The 21,096-nt window shown below is 41.0% G+C and overlaps 2 protein-coding genes across 5 annotated transcripts in view; one reads left to right on the forward strand and one right to left on the reverse strand.

Annotated features, from left to right (window-relative positions):
- LOC114451099 (zeta-sarcoglycan-like) overlaps window positions 1-10,739 on the forward strand; it is a 25,793-nt gene extending 15,054 nt beyond the window's left edge. Inside the window, exons 4-8 of one of the 2 annotated variants that reach the window (XM_028429646.1) lie at window positions 1,404-1,491; window positions 2,479-2,601; window positions 2,795-2,867; window positions 9,509-9,632; window positions 10,042-10,739. In XM_028429646.1, the coding sequence (XP_028285447.1) occupies window positions 1,404-1,491; window positions 2,479-2,601; window positions 2,795-2,867; window positions 9,509-9,632; window positions 10,042-10,233 (600 nt within the window). In that variant the 3' untranslated portion in view covers window positions 10,234-10,739. The remainder of the gene's footprint in view (window positions 1-1,403; window positions 1,492-2,478; window positions 2,602-2,794; window positions 2,868-9,508; window positions 9,633-10,041) is intronic. The other variant, XM_028429647.1, reaches the window with a different exon arrangement.
- A 3,447-nt stretch (window positions 10,740-14,186) lies between these two features.
- Window positions 14,187-20,908, reverse strand: LOC114451121 (uncharacterized). 3 transcript variants are annotated; one of them, XM_028429684.1, is made up of 18 exons: window positions 20,728-20,908; window positions 20,557-20,579; window positions 19,357-19,423; window positions 19,098-19,279; window positions 18,946-19,011; window positions 18,799-18,867; window positions 18,552-18,713; window positions 17,997-18,158; window positions 17,867-17,924; window positions 17,669-17,759; window positions 17,438-17,579; window positions 17,196-17,300; window positions 16,890-16,989; window positions 16,572-16,800; window positions 15,807-15,881; window positions 15,612-15,714; window positions 15,396-15,511; window positions 14,187-14,977 (listed from the first exon to the last, which is right to left on the reverse strand). In XM_028429684.1, the coding sequence occupies exons 1-18, from the start codon at window positions 20,750-20,752 to the stop codon at window positions 14,884-14,886; spliced, it is 1,869 nt and encodes a 622-aa protein (XP_028285485.1). In that variant the 5' UTR covers window positions 20,753-20,908; the 3' UTR covers window positions 14,187-14,883. The 3 variants fall into 3 exon arrangements, with proteins under 3 accessions (XP_028285485.1, XP_028285487.1, XP_028285486.1); XM_028429686.1 differs by having other exon boundaries at window positions 19,357-19,418; window positions 20,728-20,894; XM_028429685.1 differs by lacking the exons at window positions 20,557-20,579; window positions 20,728-20,908 and adding an exon at window positions 19,495-19,733.
- Between the last annotated feature and the right edge of the window lie 188 nt (window positions 20,909-21,096).

Raw genomic sequence — 21,096 nt, forward strand, 5'->3', positions numbered from 1 at the left:
CAAATACTTGGTGAGGATTGCAGTTAAACCCCAAACCACGTTCTTCATGTTTGCTTTAAACGTTTCATTTTACGCGCAGAAAAGATAGTAGCATAACATGCTTCGTTTTAAAGTGTTCTTTGAAGCACTGTGGCGTGCTCTTGCTATCGACAGTGATGTTATTCATTGTATGCAGGGAGGCATCCTTTGCCTTACAGCAGCCATGGTAATTTTTCAGTCTGATGGGGCCCGGTGTACCTACAACAACAGCCTCCATTTATGTGCATTCACTCTGATCTGCACTTGACCTTCCTCAACAGGCACAGTGACTAAAAACCCTTTCATGTGATCCCAGGGAAGTGTCGAGGAGAGCAATAGCGTCTCTGCCGCGGCCCCTCAGGAAGCAGTTTAAGACCTATAAACTGTTTAAAAGGATACTTCAAATCAAGAACTCAGATTTTTTTCACGAAGCCGTGCTTCCTGGTGAACTTCTGTTCATGAGGTGCATTAATATTGGCAAAGGAGCAAGCAGGGAATTAAAATGAACCAAATAACCTCTGCAAAGTTAGACGGCACACAAAGTTGAGGTACTAATTAGCATCACTCAGACTGCATCATAGTCTAGTTATTGGCTCAAACATGATCAGTGCGTGAAGAAGAAAATAAATAATAAATGGTCATTTCTTAAGTGTGCTCCTGCAAAGTCTTTTTTAGCATGCACACAACAACACACGTGTGCCATCATTCAAATGTCAAACAGGCCTAAACTTCTTACTGATGGAAGACGCACATCTTCATCTGACCTGCCAAGCCCTTTCTACTCGAACTCTGCACTAGTTTTAGTTACATTTAATTCAGTGGTTATCCTACATGGAAATCCACTTGAATATGTTCACACTGAGACAAGCCAGTGATTTTCTCAGATGCCTTTATGGGGACAAAAGTGATCAATTCTTATGTATTTTACACTTATTTAAGTCTAGGCCAGCTATAATTGGTCGGCTGGTTTTTTCCAGCCTGTTTTTTCCTCTTTGGTCATTTTCCTAAATATTTCTTTGTTTCCTTTTTCCTGCTCTTTTCCTTGCTCTTCCTTTTTCATTTCCTTTTCTTGTATTATTTTCTCCTTGTATCTATTCCTTTCCTCATTTCATTGCCTTCCATTGCCTCCATTTATTACTTTGTTTCCCTGTTGTATTGCTTTTCCTTTGCTTTTCCTTTGCTTTCCCCCCTTCTCTTCCTTCCCTTGCTTTCTTTGCATACTCCCTTTCCTTACCTCAGTCCTTTTTCTTTCCTTCTTTCCCTCGTCCCTCCTATTCTTCCTAATCACCGAAACAAGAACAACTTAATGACTTTTTTCATGTTAATGAGATCTAAGCTTTTACAAAACACCTCTTCTCTCTCCTTCTCTTTCATGCTTCCTTCAGGACAGCTTGCTGGTCTTGCAGTCTGAAAAGAACGTAACGCTGAATGCTAGAAACAGCCAAGGCCAGCTGACCGGTCAGCTCACAGTGGGTGAGTTTCTAGTTGAAATGGACTTGGAGTTTGGGGTGTAGCCTCAAAACTGATTACATCTGGCTGTCTAAATAATTTGAGCGACCCCATTTTTTAAAATCATAAAAAGCACAACAAATCACGTTTAAACTCCCTTCAATCGTCTCTGCTCCTCACTCTGTAGTTTCTACCACCTCTGATGCACACTTATTAAGAGGGCAATGGATGTCTTATTATTATCATCAGGTTCAACCATCAGTCAGGCCAAATTACCAAAGTCATTTACATGATAAATGACCACTGGAAAGCAAATGACCTGCTTATTAACATTAATAGCTATTGATATTAGCCAACATAAGTTTAAAGTTGATGCTGATTTGACAAGACTGGTGATATGACACTTTTTGTCACGCTTGACCTTCCTTTGAAAATTAGCGGCTGCTTTTGTAGAAAGTGCATTTTGTCTGAAATGAGATGAAACTTGGCGAGAATAATTAAATTCCCCCCACCGCCGCAGCCCGTGGATTAATGGAAGAGAGAAGAGGAGGAGGGCGCGAGGGAGGAGGGTGTTAGAAATGTCTGCGTGCACATCTGGAAAAACACCAAAGTCTGGAGAGCAGGAATTAATATTCCTCACCAGAAGAACAGATTACTGATTTGTCTTCATTCATCGTAAAAGCACGGCTGATCCAGCTTTGTTAGGCGACTTTCATTTGCAGAGCAAGCACTCCACAAAGTATTTCGGATTGCCAATATTCTTACGTGCCCAAACGTAGCTGATTTACAAAGCCAGAGACACACAAGGCAACCTTTTAAACGGAAATGTATTCTCTTATACTTTTAATCAAACTAAAATAGTGCAACTTTAAACACTGAACAATGCAGCACAGCTAAAAGAATACAAATAGAAACAGTTGTCCTAATTAATTACCAGCACTCCAATGCACTCAACTAGATTTATAGTAGGCTGTTGTCAAAAGGCAGAAGCTCTAACATCTCCTTTTGTAGGACCTGAGGCTGTGGAGGCTCACTGTCAGAGGGTGGAGGTCCGAAGCAGTGATGGAAGCAGACTCCTGTTCACTGCAGATGAGGAGGAGGTCATCATGATGACAGAAAAGTTCACCGTCACAGGTAAAATACAACGCACTTCTCCTCTGAAATAAAGAGCTTAAAGGCAATGTAGTATGTGTCAGCAATGAATTACACATGTGACATATAGGTCTAGATCTACTGATGTACAATAAATGATTGATCTTTGTCACCTCTTGTATTAATCATTACCAAAAAGCCACGGGTGAATTACATACGCACTTTCTATCGGCAGGCTCAGAAGGCGCCATGTTTGGACATTCAGTAGAAACTCCTCTGATCCAGGCGAAGGCCTCTAAAGACCTGAAGTAAGTTCATAATTAGTGACTTTGCAGAAATTCATTAAAGCTTAATGTCATATGTTAAATTCAAATTAGGGTCTTTAAATAATGATGATAAATGTTCCTTGACATTTGAAGATGATGGCTAAAAGAATATGTGGTAGGATCCATTTTTCACCAGTATTCATTATCTCAAGCAGCCTTTTGTGTATTCAAGCATCGGCTGGTTGTTATGACACAAATTTAAAACTAGATTTTTACCATTATATAAATTCCACAGCAGTGGGGTAAGTTAATTTGTTAGATATTCTCAAAAGCACTGAAAGAGCACAGAAAAAGTGGGTGAGGTTGAGCTCCGTAGACTCTTACACTCCCTAGTGCATGTGATCCCTGCTGCACTCCGCCTGAGGCTGTGAGCCTTGCATCGCTCCATTAACAAGCTATAACGAGTGTGGTTTGTTGTCCACCTTACTGGTCCTGAAAGGAGGGCTGGGATCAAAGTTGGCAGAAAAAGCAGTGTTCTGGCAGCTAATTCCTCCAGAGTGAGAGGAATACTGATGAGTTTCACTTTAAAGCAAGCACTCACAAGAAGGACTTGCACGCACAGGCTCAGCTCAGGGGTGACCATCTGCAATGTGGCTCAAATTTTAACGAGAAGCAAACAAACACAAGTAATTTACACCTTATCAACGTTTGATGTGTGCATTAAATTGGAAAACAACTGAAACCTCTCAATCACTGGCTGTCGTCACTGTCAGGACTGAATAAATGTTTCTTATATTTTCTTTCCAAACAACATCAGAAAATGGTTGAGCAGTGCATAAGTGAGTAAAAAAAAACCTGACTCATGTGGATTCAAGCTCTGCTTGTCATTTGGACTAATCGGCATCCTATGAGGAACTCCTGGCAGCTCTGAATGTGTTAAGGTGCGATGTTGATCAATGGTGATGATGAGAGCAGCAGTCTGATTGGCTGAACTCAATCTATGATAGATGATTCTTCCAATCACATGCCAAGTATTTCCAAGGACTTCGGAGTGGTTTCCAGATGGGTCTGTGTAAGAAGCCATCTGCTGTGCCAGGCAGTACAGACCTCAAAATAGATCATATCTAAATGTCTAAAAAAAACTTCAAGCTTTGTTTAATTTTAGCAGTCACCTAAACTGTGCCACTAACTAATGGCTTTTTGCACAAAAGGTGCAAAAAGGTTTTTAAAAAATGTGTAGCTTTCTCCAAAAAAAGTGTAAACACGCAATGACTATATAAATCATTAGAATTTCTGATCATGCATCAATAAACATGAGAAATATTGTAATATACAGCATATTGTTCAGGGAGCAGACATTGGAGTGGGAGGACAGGAGAACTGTTTGTTTTTCAGGAAACAGGGGCTGTGTTCGAAATCACTCCCTAATCACTATATATGGCCCTATATAGAGCCTCCACCATTTTGTAGTGCTGTCCAAAATCTTAGTGAGAAATTATAGACCCCATATAGGGCCCTCAATGTATCCCACAATGCATCTTGAAAAGTAGTGTCCATCCGATGGTCCTTACTTTTATCAATATGTCCCATCATGCATTGCGCAGACCAGCGAAAAGAACGGGAACGGATGTTACGTCACCCGTCTTAAAAATATTATGATCATAATAATGCTAAAACATTTATTGGGCTATAAAGGCACAAATTATAACTGCTAACAGTTAAGTTTAGCCGGCAGAGATCGGCTCGTTCAATTTGCGACAGCAATGATGTCATTGACAGCGACAGAAAATGAGGGAGGTTAGTGTCCAAAATGTCTGAAAATGCTTCCAAAATGAGTTCGCTATATGGTGCCCTACATTGAACTCCCCATATGGGGAGTAGGGAGTGAGTGATTTCGAACACAGCCAAGGATTCTGCTTTCTTGTGTGACCCAATATAAGTCCTCAGATGACATCACTTGCAGCAGGCAAGTGATGTAAAACATAGATAAGTTTAACTTTTGACATTATTTTCTTAAAATTAAAGCAATGTTCGAGTCAGATTAGTTCTTTGAGCCAGGTCACTTTCATCCATTAGATGAAGAGGTATTTTCCAGCCATGTTCACCACCTTCACATTTATTCAGAGGAGCTATTGTTCCCTAGAACAACCCGGCACCCAGTCCCTGCCAGAACTGTGACATTGATACATAGCTCTAACATACATAGCTCGCAGTCTGCTGCTTAATTTGATTTGACATTAACGCTCCTTCACCATTATGAGCCAGAAAGCAACGTTTTTCACAGTGAAGACGGTAAATGAAGAAGTGGAATAGATTATTGATTGATTACAAGTGTACATGTCATTTACTCATCTAATACAGGAACATCACACTGCATCATTATGATGACAGTGTCAAAATGTTGTTATTACTTCATAATATGACATAACTGATTCATTGGTATATATGCAGCTCGGGGCCTGTCTATCAGCACTAATGAATTTCTTCCTTCCCTTCCTTGAAAGCTAACAAATTAAACCCTTCTTGAAAAGTGCATGCCACCTGTCAGTAAACCCCTGTGGATGATAAAGGCACGGCCTGGCGGCGTCCGTGTCATCCTTCTGTTCCTCTGTAAAGGCCTTTCACTCTATGCGACACGAGAGGAACAGAGCTGAGACGGAATCAAAGAAATCCACCTGAGAGCCTCCTCGTCTTTGAAGCACCTGTTCTTCTTCTCACTGAGTACGCTGGCACTCAAGTCTGGCTTTGTTTGTCATCATTGGCTGCCTCTAAATAATTCATTATAATTAGGACAATAATTCCAATGGCATTTACTTTTCTTCTTACTCGTTCTACTTGTATCCATATCAACCATGTGCATCATTGCAACATGTCATTTTATCTTCAGTCAACCTATTTTCCCATTTCATTTTCACCTGGAAAACCAGGAAACATGTTTGTGTGTCAGCCCTCAGTGCAGAGGTCTTTGAAACGAGGCGAGTGCTGTTATAAAGTGCATATGGCCCTGCTACAGAAACATGTCAGTTTGTCATGTCTTGCTCTCAGCTCACAGCTTCATTACCTTCAGCCATAGCTCTTGTCAGGCTCTGATCAGCTCCCTTCACCTCACAGTGACCTCTGCAGTGCAGTTCCACTCTCAAATTCCCCCCTCTGGTGAGCAGTTTGAGCCACACAGAGATGGATAATTGCAGAAAATTTGGCTCTTGAGCATTTGTGTTTTGACTCCACAGCTAACTGCCCACTCAGCTTGATGACAGGAGCAGAAATTACAGGCCTAAATATGAAAATATTTCTGTCAATTACATAATCACATAATCTTGTATCTCATTCTGAAGGAGGGTGCTCTGATTCTTCGTGTCCCAGATCCATCAGGAAAGGCAAGAATAAATGCCATGATATCAGAGTCCTGGTGTTTCACAATGAATCACTGTGATTCTATTCTTTTGACATCTACATAAGACAGGTGGAACATGGACATCTGATCAGTGCGACAAAGAGTCTCCCGGTCTCACTCCTGTCAGGAACAAGCTTTTCTCTTTTTTTGCAGGCTGTAAAATGCCATCGCCTTAAACCCACATAGGAATCTATAGCAAGACGAGTCTGACATTATGCAGCAAAGGCAGACCGTACAGGATTTGAAGGCGTTCCGGTTTCTTACAGTGCAGACATCACATGGTGCGTTTCCAGGCCCGGCATCAGAGACCGAAAAAACAGCTTTTCATTTTATTTTCTGTCTAACTTCCTGCTCTTCAGGTTTAAAATCTGTTTGCAACAGAGCCAGCAGCACAGCTACCCCCACCCCACACCACCTCTACCTCCACCCCCTTTTTCCAGTTCAACGGACCAGCTCTCAGGACAGTCTCTGCAGTAGCTGTGTCCACACAAGACTGACAGGTTCATTACAAAGATAAAAGCAGAACAGAACAACTCTTCTTGATCCCACTTAGCTCTGGTCAGACCGCTCTTCTACCACTAGTTTTCATAGTGTTAGGGTGTAGCAGATTGGTCAGAGAAATGTTGAAGCAGAGCTAAACTGGAAATAGTTAGTCCAAGCTGATCCATATGTTTTAATGAAGTGCTTTTTTGACACCCAGTGCCTGATACTACATAATTCCAAGCCAATCCATACATGTGTGGAGCACAGGTGGGTGGGTGAAATAGACTCACTTCAAGTGGCCATTTGGGAACCTACAGTTTTGGGACTTTTTTGTTGGTCATTTTTGAGCCTTGGAGGTTCCTGCTAAGAGAAATCTGCATAATAGTAGTGTGAGAGGGCAGATACTAGAGTTAAGTTGGTTCAGAAGAGGACCCAAATGCAAGACACTTAAGCATGACAATACCTACAAGTAACTTATGTAACTTACCGGTGGGTGAAATGAGGACAGGCAAAACCAACACTAAGCTGACTGCAGAGTCCAAACATGCGATGTCCATACAAGGCCAAGAGAAAAACATCCAAAGAAAAAAAAATGTCAAGGTAAATCCAGAGCAGAGGCACTAAACATGAACTGACAAACACATGACAAAGGCAGGCAGAACTGTTTATGCACACTGAAGAGCTGAGTCTTTGATGAGACACAGGTGAAACAGGTCAGGGCGGAGACGGTGATTAAAATGTCAAACAGGAAGTAAAACTAACACAAAGAAAAGAGGCTATAAACATAAACATGGAAGAGACAGGGGGCACGCTTACACACACACAGAGAGACAGAGAAGCACTGGGGCAGGGAAAACACAATTGAGAGACATGACTGTAACCATAGCAACCATAGGGAGTATGGATATGGATGTATGAGAGATGTGTACTGCAGATGAAATGCTCTGATCGGAACACTGTTTATTATAATAGTGACTTATGAAATAGATTTGACTTCAACCTTCAGAGTCCCGTCAGAGTCTATACACAATATTCAGACCAACTGTGTCCAGACTGCCATCATCTGTGGTCATCAGCACATTTGGACCTGCGCAGCTATTTCCTCCACAGCACTGCGATACGATGACCTTTCTGTGGATATAAAGGTCATCGTGAATGCAGCAAAACAAAACAACAAAAAAAATGGCTGGTCAGGTTTCTCAGAGAATGGGAGAGCCTGTCATAAACAGCCTTTATGACAGCAAATACCACACACGTTATCTGCTGTGAGGGCTTTTCATATTAGAGTTGTTGTGAAGGGAGCCAGAAGCCCTGAAATAATCTGGGTACAGCAAAAGAAAAACAATGATGGCCTCATCAGTCAGCTTAATGATCTGAAAGTTTTAAAACTTATTTTTGAAGTTATAAGGATAATTGCATTATCTCAACAAAACAGCTTGAAAATGGACGTCATGTGACCCTCTGTTTCAAGAATATAGGCTGCCCTGACCAGCCACTCGTATCATTTACATGATACCTTATTAATGGTTTACCTGCGGTAAAGTGTGACTTCATAGTGCTGCTGGAGCGTTAGCACACATGATAATGAAGATGGTTGTAAAACCTTAGAGACATTTTTAATTTAATTTAATTCCTTTAATGCTTTATTTTGGACTGTGTCTGAAACAAGCACTCTTTGAAATTGACCACTTTGTCTTCTGGCAGCCTATGTGTGTGTGTGTGTGGTTGACGATAGCATAGCTTTGAAAGGAGGAAAGATATCACACACACACATATCACATGCAGCTTAGTCTTTTAAACGGGTTGTGTAATGACTCCTCCGTCCGTGCTGTGGATAATCAGTGGATTCTTGAGAAATAATTATTGAAACACTCGGTCAAAAATGTCTTGAAGAACAGATTTTAAGTGCTTCCGATGACCCGAGGCATATCTGCTCCCTGTTTGAACAGCTTCCAGGAAGAAGAAAGTATGGTGACATCTATCATCAGGTCGAGAGCACACACACACACACACACAGTCCCAGGTCAAAGGCACATTTCACAGATCCTCCTCAAACTGTATCTACTGACGGGCTTTTCAAATGCAGATGAAATTCATTTGCTTTTCTTTTTTCCCTCTCCCCTTCTTATTCCACTAGCGTATAATCCGAAATGTGTGTCACTTTCAGAGAGGATGGAGATTTAAGCGATTTCAAGGCGGCTCCTTAAAGTCTTCCATTTAAAATTCATTGAAAAACAGATTTAGGGGCAAGATGGGGATGGGGAAGGGGAGGGGAAATCAATTTGAAACGGTTATGAGTTATGAAAACAAATTCCACATTGATTGGCTCCCGCACTTATCTTTCCCTGTGTAAACAAATAGTCCACAGGAGGCAAATGCAAATTGCATTAGCCTCAGTGTTGCTGAAGGTCAAACTCAAGTGATACAATTATGGGCTGTTTAAGAAAGCCGTGCTGGTTCGGAATAATGAGAGGAGCTACTTAAACATGAGCAGCAGCTTTAATATTCAACAGGTGGAGAAGTCACAGTCCAAAATACACACAGGATTCAAACAGAAATATCAATAAAGGGCTTTTTTTTTTAATTGCTCGGCTGCCTCGTGTTTGCTGTAAAACAAATATTGTGATTGAATTCCATCGTTCTGCCCTCAACAAGTAATTACACAAACTATGAAGTGGATAACAATCGAGTGAATCTATTAAATCATATTGAAAAGCAACGTTTTAAAAAATGCAAATGTGCTGAAAGTACAAGCAGAATGAATCAATGAATCTCTGAGCTTCGTTCTTTTGCTTTGTCTCATCAGGCTGGAGTCTCCAACTCGAACCCTGACCATGGAGGCTCCAAGAGGGGTGGAAGTTAGCGCTACCATGGGGCCGCTGAAGGTCAGCGGTCGAAAGGACCTAAAGCTGGAGTCCACAGAGGGAGAGGTGAGGAGGATTAGATAGATTAAAGAGTTACAGATTTTTCTTTTTACATGTGGAGGGATTTTTTTTCAGATTGGGCATAAATGTTCACTTGGAATCGAGGATGAACAGATTACAGTCAGGGTCTGGAGGTCGGGAATTAAGATGCCATATAAATGAAATCAATCACGAGGCTTTGCATGTCACACCACAGTTCAGACTGATTTTTTATTAATTTGTATTAATTATTTGGTCATAAACATCAATATGTTGACATTTTTATGTGTGCCTGAAAAATTATCAATATTGTGTTCCAAGTAAAAACCAGCTTCCAGCACAGACAGTCCATCCGTTCCTGTTAGTCATACATCACTTCAGGGCACCTCTGACGACTACACTTGAACGACTTCCAGCATGACATTTTTCCTTCCAGATTCTTTTGGATGCCAACAGCATTCAGCTTGGCAGCCTCCCACTCGGCATCCACACAGCGTCCCCCAGTCAAGCCTCCCAGGATCAGGCTGTGTACGAGGTGTGTGTTTGCCCCAGCGGCAAGATCTACCTCTCCCCTGCAGAGAGCACTTCCACCTGCCAGGCCATGAGCAACATCTGCCTGTGGAGCTGACCTGGAACCAGCGTCGAGGAGTGGGGACGCCTCCAACATCTGCTCCTGGAGCTGCAGAGGGGAACTCCTCGGTGGTACATTTGACAGAGAGTGGAATGCACTCAAAACTGTCTGCATCCACATTGCTGCCTGCAGTGGAGCGATGGAGGTCAGGACTCTTACACAGACTGTGTCTGAGGACAGAATTCTCTGAAATCAGGAATATCACACATGTACAGGAGAATGTCCACGTTTATTTTTCTACTCTTCTAGGCTTAGTGTTGACATGCAGTGACTGTTTTCAGAGGGAATGTGTGAGTAGATAAAACACCGGTGCCTTCAGCTTTAAATGGCGTAACAGTAGCAAGTAAGCACAACTGACCCCCCCACAGAAATGCAGATTTCTTTCTCTCATTAATGTCTTTTCAGCTGTTAGAGCCTGTTTAGGTTGGAATTAAACATGTTTTATGTGGCACAAGTGTAACTGTGTGTAAGAACATCTCTTATAGGAAGACTTTGCTACTCCAGGTAACTTATTTTACTTCTTTATAAAAATCAACCCTCTGCACCCCAGGAAGCTTCCCGGCTTCACGGGTTTGGACTCTGCTTCTGTGGCCTGATTGTTCACTCCAAGTATAAAGTCCACCTTCCCAGAAACAGCACAATCATGGCTAGAAATAAAAAGAACTCAAACATGTCCAATCCTGGAAAAACTCCACTCACTCTGCACATCAACATCAACTGAAAGCCAACACATTTTGGGGTTCAGATTGTTGCGTTGTTCGGTATTTCATGGTCACGTGATAAAAAACAGCAGCTACAAAACACCTTTTTTTGTGAGCATGTGGTGCTACGTTGTGTGTGTTGAATGTTGTCTGTGCAGTAACTTCAAACTCGTCTGTTGGAAGTTAAAGCCCCCTTCAGAGTGAGAATTGTACTTCTCTCTGAGGTAGAAGCCCGCTGTGGAGGTTTGACATAAGAGGCTGGCTGACCTTGGCACTGCAGCTGAGAGCAGGCAGCAGAAGCCTTATCCGACCCTGCCTCCCCGTCATCCTCATTGGTGGCCTACGGCGGAGCTGAGCTGCTTCGGTAAGATATACTGCATGCTACCTACTCACCTTACATTTGATTTAAGTCAAATGTAAAGTATATAATGTTCAATTTCATGCCCACATACATTTTTTTCCTCACAGCTCCCTCGGCATCGAGCGGCACAAACAAAGAGCAGTTATGGCTGCTGTGACTGGTACGAGCTGTGCGATTTTACAAAGACTTGCAACATAGAAACTGCAATTCCTGCAAGTTTTCCAGCACTGCTTCACTGCAGTGATCTCTGCTTTACAGACAGCCTGTGGCGGTCAGTAAAAATGTATGTCTGAGCTCTCCCTGAATATATTTGTGCAGTCTCTTTAACATTTGAGCCACGTTTTCTTGCAGAATGTTTGTGCCGCTCAGTGGTTAACACAGTCACATCTGACTATGGTCATGTCACGTGCAATCCCCACTTTAAAGAGGGACAGGCCCAAACCTCTGGTGGACCACACAGGAGCCAAGCTCAAGGCAAATATGTTTGTCATAACACTCTCGCATGAGCCTGAGACAAAATGTAATTAGAAAAACTACAGCGAAATACAAGTGTAATGATGTTTTGATCCCAAACAAGATCTCATGATGGGCCGATAAAAAGGCAGGACATCAGCCAACATAGAATCTGTATCTATAATAACAGTCATCACACTGAATTATAGTAAAAAGTAGAAATTATTGATTATTCTTGAGGAAAAATTCAAATTCATACTTTCAATTTCAAGTGAGTTTCAAAGTTTTGGAGTATTGTGAAGTAAAAAAAAGTTGTTTTTCGTCTTTCTAATGGAGCTATTAAGAATCATTTTAACTTAAAAAAAGTGAGAAATTCTTATAGAAATTCTGTCTTTGAGAAATTATGAGAATTAAAGGTTGGGTAGGAGATTTTGAAAACCCAGTGAGTCAGCCAGGTTTCAAAAGTAAACACACGCCCCTTTCTCTCGGAGCTCACCCCGAAGCCACGCCTCCCAATCACATGGACGCGTGAAATCAGAGTGAAATCTCCTACCCTACCTTTAAAAAACAAAAATCAGGAAAAAAATCTGAAAACAGATCTTAATAATCCTCCTGATTGGAAAAGCAACACAATTGTAAGCCATAGATCCATTAAGCGATCATCTGACATTACGAGAAACACTGTGGATTTTTTTCATAATTCCAGAAGAAAAAACAGCAAAAACATCAGCAATTACTTAAACCTGCTGTCTACTCCTGGCATGTAAACAATGTTCATCTTAAAGAGAAAAGATGCCTCAGCATTCCACCTGGTGCAGGCTGCATCATTATAACCCTTTGATGGTCAGTCTGAAAGGAGGAGGCCCTGAGGACAGCGTTTAAGTTGCAGGGTTAGGAACAGATATAACTTCCTGCTGCACAGTCACAGCCGGGTGCACATTACACATTTTCTGGCTCTAATTAAGCTCAAAGCAGATATGAAAAACAGATTGGTGTCAGAAGACCGGCTGTAGCTGCTGTGTTTTATTACCATGTTTCTAAAAACATGAGGAATGGTTCAGCAACAGCAGGTATTTTGAGCAATGTGTTTGTTTTCTGCGTATTTGCGTGACATGTAGGCTGTTCAGAGTCACATTTTGAATTCAAACGCCTCCTGTGTGTGAGCACGCGGGGCGACAGGTGAAAGGTGGTGAAGACTTGCAAAACAAATTCAAAAATGGCTTCACATTGGAGAGTCGAATGTTTTTTCGCTGCTGGCTAAAAGACCTCCATTTTGCATTTCTAATCACACTGAAACCTTCATTCGGTTCCAACAGACACCAGATGCTCAAGACCTCAGAGATTGTGGCTGTTTTGGCATCACGCCTTTATATGCATATCAGTTTAAAAGCTGAATGTGGAGGGTATTTGCTTCTGATCCTGGGGGGGGTGGAGGAAAAACAGAGGGTGTGCCAAAGCTTGAATATGTATCGAAGCTATTGGGAGAGTTGGGGGCACAGCTTTCTAGGAGTTTTGACTTTACGCTCTGTGGCTCAGTTCACAGCAGATGAATGGCATATTGGATTTCAGGTTGTGCAACCATGCAAATCTCCCCCGCATTTTTTCTGTTTTACTTTTTGTTTTTTAAATGATTAGTGTATAATACATTCAGATCAGGGTGACAATAGAACATGTAGCATGACTGCTCCGTCTCCTCGGATTGGTAAGAGGCGTGAGAGATGTCACTCTGAAATCTATTGTGTACTCAGACCTGCTGTTTAAGGGACCATCACATTACAGTAATTGCAAACATTGAAATGGTTTCTTCTGTTATTGCAGATGCTGCAGGGGACATGTGCATATGTCCATATAATCTAATTGCCTATTAGAAATGTAAACATAAAACATAAGAAGTGCCCACCCTCTAGGAATGATTTCCGACTTCTCCAGGTTGCCAGTTGACCAGTGATTTGCTTGTGCTGCCATCTACTGGCTGAAAGGCCTCAGGTTCACATTTGAATTCATGGGCACCTCTACATCACATGTTGTAAACTGTACCATATGCACAAACAGGACATCCACACTAAAACATGCCTCATTACCAATGTTTGAAACCATCAGCTTGATAGAGGACAGACACCTGAGAATATTTAACAACTAGGATGGCAACAGAAGAATTATGAGAGCAAACAGCCTCATCCAGAGATGTGATGAATGTAATGAAGCCCAAAAAATCTGCTAAAGAAAACTGTCAGCAATCACCTGTTTACAAATGAGCTCAACTGGGAAGAAAATTTTAATTAACTCAAAGTTTACATTTCATTCTGTGAGACTCCTTTGAGACGTGATTAACCATTTACAGCAGCCTGTGTGTGTGTGTCCGTTTTGGTAAATGTAACGACATAAACAATCCAAACACAACTCACTATGAAGTTATAAACGGAAAGAGGCAGGAATTCAGAGTATGAATGTTTTATTTTTAAATAAAGCATAACTGTCTGAATAGGACAAGAAAAAGAAATCTTATGGATAAACCAGTGAAGTTTACAACAAAATTAATACCTGTTGTGCAATTATAGTAGATTATAATAAACTGTTAATATGGATGTGGCTTTATATCTGATTAAATACAATGATCCTGAAGTAACATACTGAATACCGAACAGATATAGTTCCACTTAGTCTCAGTTCACGAGAGTGGCACAAAAATACTTTGGAGCCAATGCAACACTGCCGTTTGGTAACAAACGCCAAAACACGCACTGAACACACCAATAAATGGCACTATATATATTTAAACAAGTACTTCGTCAGCTGTAAGGCCACTCTAGACATTCATCTCTTCATGAATGAAAAAACATGTAAATGTATAATACAGATGCACTGATAATTAAAATAGAACCCTTCCAGTGTATCCGTCCGACTTTAACATCTTTGGCACAAGGACACATCAGCTGACAATTTAACTTTTACCTTTTGGTTCAAAAATATAAAGAAAAGAAGATTATCTGTCTGAGTATGTTTCAGTGAATAACATCTATGTAGAGATAAGACCTCAGGAAGCCTCGGACACCACCCATAAGTTGCTATTAAACATTAAATAATTCTGCTTTTATTGATGGCATTAGACCAAAGCAGCCTGGAGGTCTCCTGTCAGTAGTTCCCTCTGTGGCCGGGGACGGGTTTATAAGGACGGTAAGGCCTTTGGCTTCCACATGCGCTCCTCCCATCAATGTCCTCGTTCACTCTGTAATCAGTGACTCGCACTCAGTTGGAGAACAACAGAAACCGCTAGCTAATGATTAGCTGGCTACCTGTGACGTTCACAGAGTTCAAACTTTAAGAGGCACTGTATTTGCATTCTCTATCACATTATCCGATGTACCAAGAGCTAACAGGCTGATGTTGGCAACAGTTAGTGGCAGAGTAAAGGAATTATCATGCATGAGCAGTAACTGTAGCAGTAAAGCTACATTTTAATGTGACTTTTACATGCACGTTAATAACTATTTAACTCCTTATTGACAGTGTTCCACTGCAGTCCAGTTTGTATATGCTAAACTAAGCTAACCCTGGGTGTAACCTTTGATTTTCTTCTCAGAGAAAGAATAAATGACACAGAACCATGTTTCACCACACGGAACTGTTACTTTAAAAGCACTAACCTGACATTCTCATCGTGCAGGTGGTCAGCTCGTAGAGCAGACTTCGATATGCCGATGCCTGAAGGAATCCTGTCCGGGTATCTCACAGCGAGCCTGTTGCCGTTCAGCTCATAGCCCTGCAAAGGTAAAAAGGAAAAAATAAAAATAAATCAAGTAAGCCATTAAGTGTACAGCCCCTCAATAAAATTAATTGGATACAGTTCAGAGCGCACTTACGTGAAAGCGTCTGATTGCTTCATCACAATGTTCTTGTTTAGCGAAGTTTACAAAGGCACATCGTTTGTAAGTAAGAACTTTCACAGTCTGGACGACTCCAGCCCTGCAGGAGGAGAGGTGTGTCTCAATGTTTGCCTTAAATTACGGAGACCAGAAAAAAAAAAAAAAAAAGAGATGATCATAACACCGTCTTACCTGTTAAACAGGTCTGCGATCACAGACTCAGGCACCGGGTAATTTAAGTTTCCCACCCAAATAGGAAACAGCCCGCTGTTGAAACAGAAACGAGATTGTTTAAATGGATAAAGCCACCATCAATCATAACACACACTGATCTGCATGAAAGCCTCTAATGATTTTCTGCTCTGTTGAAAAATGCTGTCTAAGCACGAAGCACTAAAAATGTCATGTGTTGGGAACTTAATTAGGCTGTTCAATTACACAAACAATGGCAATCATCTTTATAATGACTTCAATGATTGCATCTTTAATATCTCTAATTCATTCTTTATCGACACAAGGAAGGCTTCTTTTAAAGACAGCATTATTTAACCCTTTCTCTACTATAATTATAACAGTTCACCTTCTTCTTTGTAATGAATGTTCTTTGTATTAATTATTTTACCTGCTTTTCTTGACAGATGAAATATAACTTTCTTATAACAACAAAAGTAAAAACACAGATTTTAATTTTCACCAAATTTACAAACTGTAAAGAGATTTGAAACTATTTTTATCAACTCTCCTGGGCTCCACAAAACTCCCGCCCCCGGCGACACACGCAATATGGTCATTACCGTAATAAATGTAATAGTGATCGAAAGAGCCGTTTCTCAGCTTTCAGAATCCGTTGAGATTTTTTTTCAATAGTGTGAACATAACCAGAGCCACGGTTGTTTGAACATTCTCTGCATGATAATTTCGCCGGCGGCAGCTCCGTTTTAGGAGGATTAGACTCACTGTGGAGGTTTGTTGTCATTCTTGGCCTTCGCAGACTGAGTGTACATCAGCTTGGGTTGACTGTGGACACTGGACATATCGTGGGCTGCTCCTAAGGATGTCTTTCTGTGTGAATCCTGGGACTGAGCAGCAGCAGGGGGAGGAGGGTATGTGTTGGCTGAAAGGACTGGAGAGACTCCCGTGACGTTTGCTACCTGAAGTGTTGGCAGAGAGCTATTCTGAACAGCTCCTAAACACAAAGCATACGTGTAAATTAATCATACATACTAGTGTCTATCTGTCAACAATGTGATTCAAGTGATTTTAAAGGCCTCCCACCTGGTAAAACATGTAATTTGGACAACACTTCTAAGGCCTTTTTTACTGTCACGTGAATAATTAAAGCATTCGAGCTCTGCTCCCGTGTGAAACCATACTCCTGAAAAAAACACAGAAATACAGGTTACACTTCTGAGTAATGGATGGCACACGCACATTGCACACTGCAAACAGCACAGTAGGTTTACTTTAGTGACAGATAATAATGTTGGCACTTTTGTAGTTGATTTCACACATGCTCAGAGAAGTCCAGAGGTCAAAAATCACACAAATCAAGACACAAATAAATGCAGTACTGTTACACACCATTAGCTGTATTATCTGCACTCGCATCAGTTCCTGAGTAGCATCTCCACACGAACTGTCTAATTTGAGGACATCCCTGAAGGCCTGAGCAGCCTCATCATACCTCTGGAAGAAGAAACGGATGTTAATTTCTACCACGACTTGACCAGTACACAGCAGTTACACACCGAGTCACATGATATCAAGACACGTGAACACAAGACATAAAACTGTGAAAACTGCTGCCTATGTGGACAGTTTACCTTCAGACCAGCCAGAGCTCTGCCCTTCCTAAACAGGCCTTTAACCCAGCCTGGACATATGCCGAGGGACAGCTCTGCATCAGCTAGCGCCTTCTCGTACTCTTGCAACTTTTCAAAACAGAAGGATCGATTGCCGAATAACCTGTAATAGAAATCCAGTTTCAAAACTACATACAAGTCAGGGGTTAACTTGTGTCAGTACATAAAACAAACACTGGAAAATGTTCTTACTTATACTCTGTTGGGTTGAACTTAATGGCATCTGTAAAATACTTGATAGCCATATTAAAGTCTCCAGCACTTGCAAACTTATTTCCAATATCTAGAAAAGAAGAATATTGCCAGTTAACATAATTAACACACAGATAAATATTTATCAACAACTCAACCGCTCTGGGTGAATCTTTGTGTAAATAAAGTGACACTTACTAGCAAGTTCTGTACTTGTTTTTACATTATCTTCGAAGCTGCTAGATGTGGCAGAATCCTGTTTAGACGACAAGAGAAAAATCAGCCACCTCGGCCTGTATTCAACGGGTCATCATGCAGATATATTCACCTTCTTTTCAACCTTCTGGTCTTCCATGGGTTTCTCAGGTGCAGGTTTAGCTTCTTTTTCTAGGGTCTTTTTTTTCTCCTTCTCAGATTTGGGCCTCTGCTCCAATTTACGCTTAGCTATAAGAGCAGCATTGCTCACAAAAGTACTTGTCATGTCCAGTCCCTGAAAAACAAAACAGGGACCATTTAAAAAAAAGGCAAAACTTTCAGGTTTAAATTAGGAAGCCCTTGGTAACAGAGGCACTTGTGTTAACTGCACCATCTTTTTGCTCGCTTGTTTTCAATCCTGCACTGTCCCGCAAAGCCAAGTTTCCGCTAACTGCTAACCAACCCTGCCATCCTTCAGTATTAGCCATTAGAAAGAAAAATCACATTAGTGTTGTAGTTTTACGGCTAAAATTCACACAGTTGGACACATTACACAAGCCTGTATCATGCATAGCTGATAAATCAATATACTATATGTAAGTATAATATCCAGACATACCTCACTATACAGCTTCATTATGTGACATACCTTTTTGTACTTAACACTAGATAATTAAAATGCTGGTACCTCTGAGTCACTCTGAGTGTCATCGTCCCCATCACTTAAGTCACTACTGTCACTGGTGTCTGCATCGTTAGAGACCAATGGATTAAAACTTGGTTTGTCTTCATATTTATCATTAACAGGTTTGTTCTCATTGGGTTTAGGCAGCTGTGAATCCTCTTTTTTCTGTAAAACAGAGAAAATAAACATGTCAAAATAACCGAGTGCACCTGTTGGCTCCCTTAAAAACGGTTACAGAAATCCTCATTACCTCTTCATTATTTTCTGAGCCCTGTTTCTCCTTATCCACTTTCTCAAGGCGCTTTTTCTCCTTCTGCCTCTGTTGGTAAAAGAGACACTTAATGAATCTTAACACACACACAGTCACTCAGCTCATATCAGAGAAAACAGAACTTACCTGCTTCTTAAGTCGCCTCTTATCTGCCTTTTCTCTGCTTTTTTTAGATTCCTTTCTTTCCCCATTCTACAGGAGCAAAACAAACACTGCATAAGTTTCAAACAAAGTTAAACTCACGTATGTTAGATGAGGCAAAATAAAGGTCAACTTACACTCTCCTTTGTGTCTCGTTTTACAGATGCCGGGCAAGAGAGGTCACGAGCTGAAGAGTAGCAGGGTGGAAGAGGCTGATAAACAGAGCTGGCTGACCTGGTATGGTTACCATGGAAATGACCACGCTCTTGTTGCCAATTTTCATTATCATCCTCATCAAGCTCACCATTGAATTCCATAGCTGTTTGGAGGAAAAAATGTTACATCAATAACAAAAAAAAACTCAGTGTGCAGCTGATGTGCTGTGATTCTCCTTACCAAGAAGGCCCCACCGTATTATCCTTTGAATATGAGGTCGTCTCTCATACATATCTGCAACCCTATGCTAAACAAAAGCAAGAGAAACATGTGAATGATGGTCCTAATAATTAACTTACAGCCATCAGATTAGCTCACCATCTTCAGCCTTAAAATGGTTCCCACATTCAGCTACACATGTCTCAAAGCCGTGTGTGCCAGTGCCAGTACTGACTTTGCCTCTGAGATGCAGTCAGACCGAACCATCTTTAAGTTTCACTTTCATTTTTACAGAAAAAGCACTGACTCACTAGAGCCACAGATATGCGTCCTTGCCCTGACAGTAATTAATAAGTAACAATGAGTACGCTGTAATTATTTATTTTATACATGCATATGTTTACCCCATAACCAGGTAGGTTTAATGATTTTTACCCTGTGTTGTTCCAGCAGTGCACTATATATATATATACACTCTATATCTTTCCGGTCTGTTTTCAGGGGAGCAGAGTATGTACTTAGTGCTTAAAGCTGCCACCTGTTTGTGTGTGCTTTGCGCATATATATATATATATATATATATATATATATATATATATATATATATATATATATGTACATACTCTGCTCCCCTGAAAACAGACCGGAAAGAGCTTCTGCTGAGGCAACATTCAGGCAACAAGTTCCCAATGTTCAGTTCCCACTCATAACTTAAATGACTCAAAAGTCTAACTCAAAAATTGATATTGATTTGAGTCACATCCCCCAACTGTGCCAGTACAGCCTGGTGGCTCCTGCAATGGAAACAAAAACACTCTCCTACACACTTGAAAGAGAAGATTCAGCTGGTGGGTGACCTTGTTTCCACCAAATCCAACACACTTTGGAGAGATAATAGAAGAGAGGGCGCTACCAAATGTGGCGACTTACTTAAGGGAACTGATTTACTCTGCATGTAGTGAAGACTATTTTGTGTAAAAATGTCACTTAAATAACGGTGTCTGACTTCACACATACTGACTTACGGGCATGAAAAACTACGTTGTTAAACCAGTGTGGTCTTTTTTTAAATTAGAAGGAACAACTACAGCTGCGCACATGACGCACACTATAGTGTCAGATATAAACAGGAAGTTGTTAAGTTTATTTGGATGAATCTATACAAATAACCCAAGTACAATAACAAGTGGGTATACAATAAGAGCTTTTATGTATACTTACGACCATGTGCATATCCGTAAACTCTGGGAAAGTAGAGAAACAATAGAAACCCGCCATTAGAACAACATATTATGAAGTTATGCAGAGATATATTTGTTACATTTAGCAAGGTATCTTATCAGCTAATGTAGCCAACACATTCTTAAAAGGGACAAAACGACGTTTTTCTACCTGTATCGTCTCTATATATATCCATGTTTAGTAATACTCGCACGGCCTCAACTTCACACACTCTTAAACTCGGTTTATATACTCGCTAACATCACATTTCTGTCACACATGTTAGCAGCACGTAGCTCCCGCTGCTAACATGTCTGCGCGCTCAAGCAAACTGCTTGTTGGAACGTCGCGAGAGCTGAATCAGCAGAGATGGGCTTTTGTGGGACGCATGCGCACTCTGACCCGGAAGAGGGCCGGCGTGAGCACCGGCAAAACTCCATTGTTGCCCCTGCTGGAACATTTGGTGAAATGATTTACAACTCTACATATTCATACCGCTTTGAAACTGTTACTGTATTATGCTTCTATTTATAATTACAA

Source organism: Parambassis ranga, chromosome 18 (genome assembly GCF_900634625.1).
Source record: "Parambassis ranga chromosome 18, fParRan2.1, whole genome shotgun sequence".
Taxonomy (NCBI): Eukaryota; Metazoa; Chordata; class Actinopteri; family Ambassidae; genus Parambassis; species Parambassis ranga.

Excerpts from the sequence above, each read along its gene's own strand:
- LOC114451121 (XM_028429684.1), bottom strand. The coding sequence starts at position 20,752 with ATGGATATATATAGAGACGATACAG. Across the intron at positions 15,882-16,571 it reads AATGACAACAAACCTCCACA|CGGGCTGTTTCCTATTTGGG; the intron begins GTGAGTCTAATC and ends CTGTTTCAACAG. Across the intron at positions 15,512-15,611 it reads AAGCAATCAGACGCTTTCAC|GGCTATGAGCTGAACGGCAA; the intron begins GTAAGTGCGCTC and ends TTACCTTTGCAG.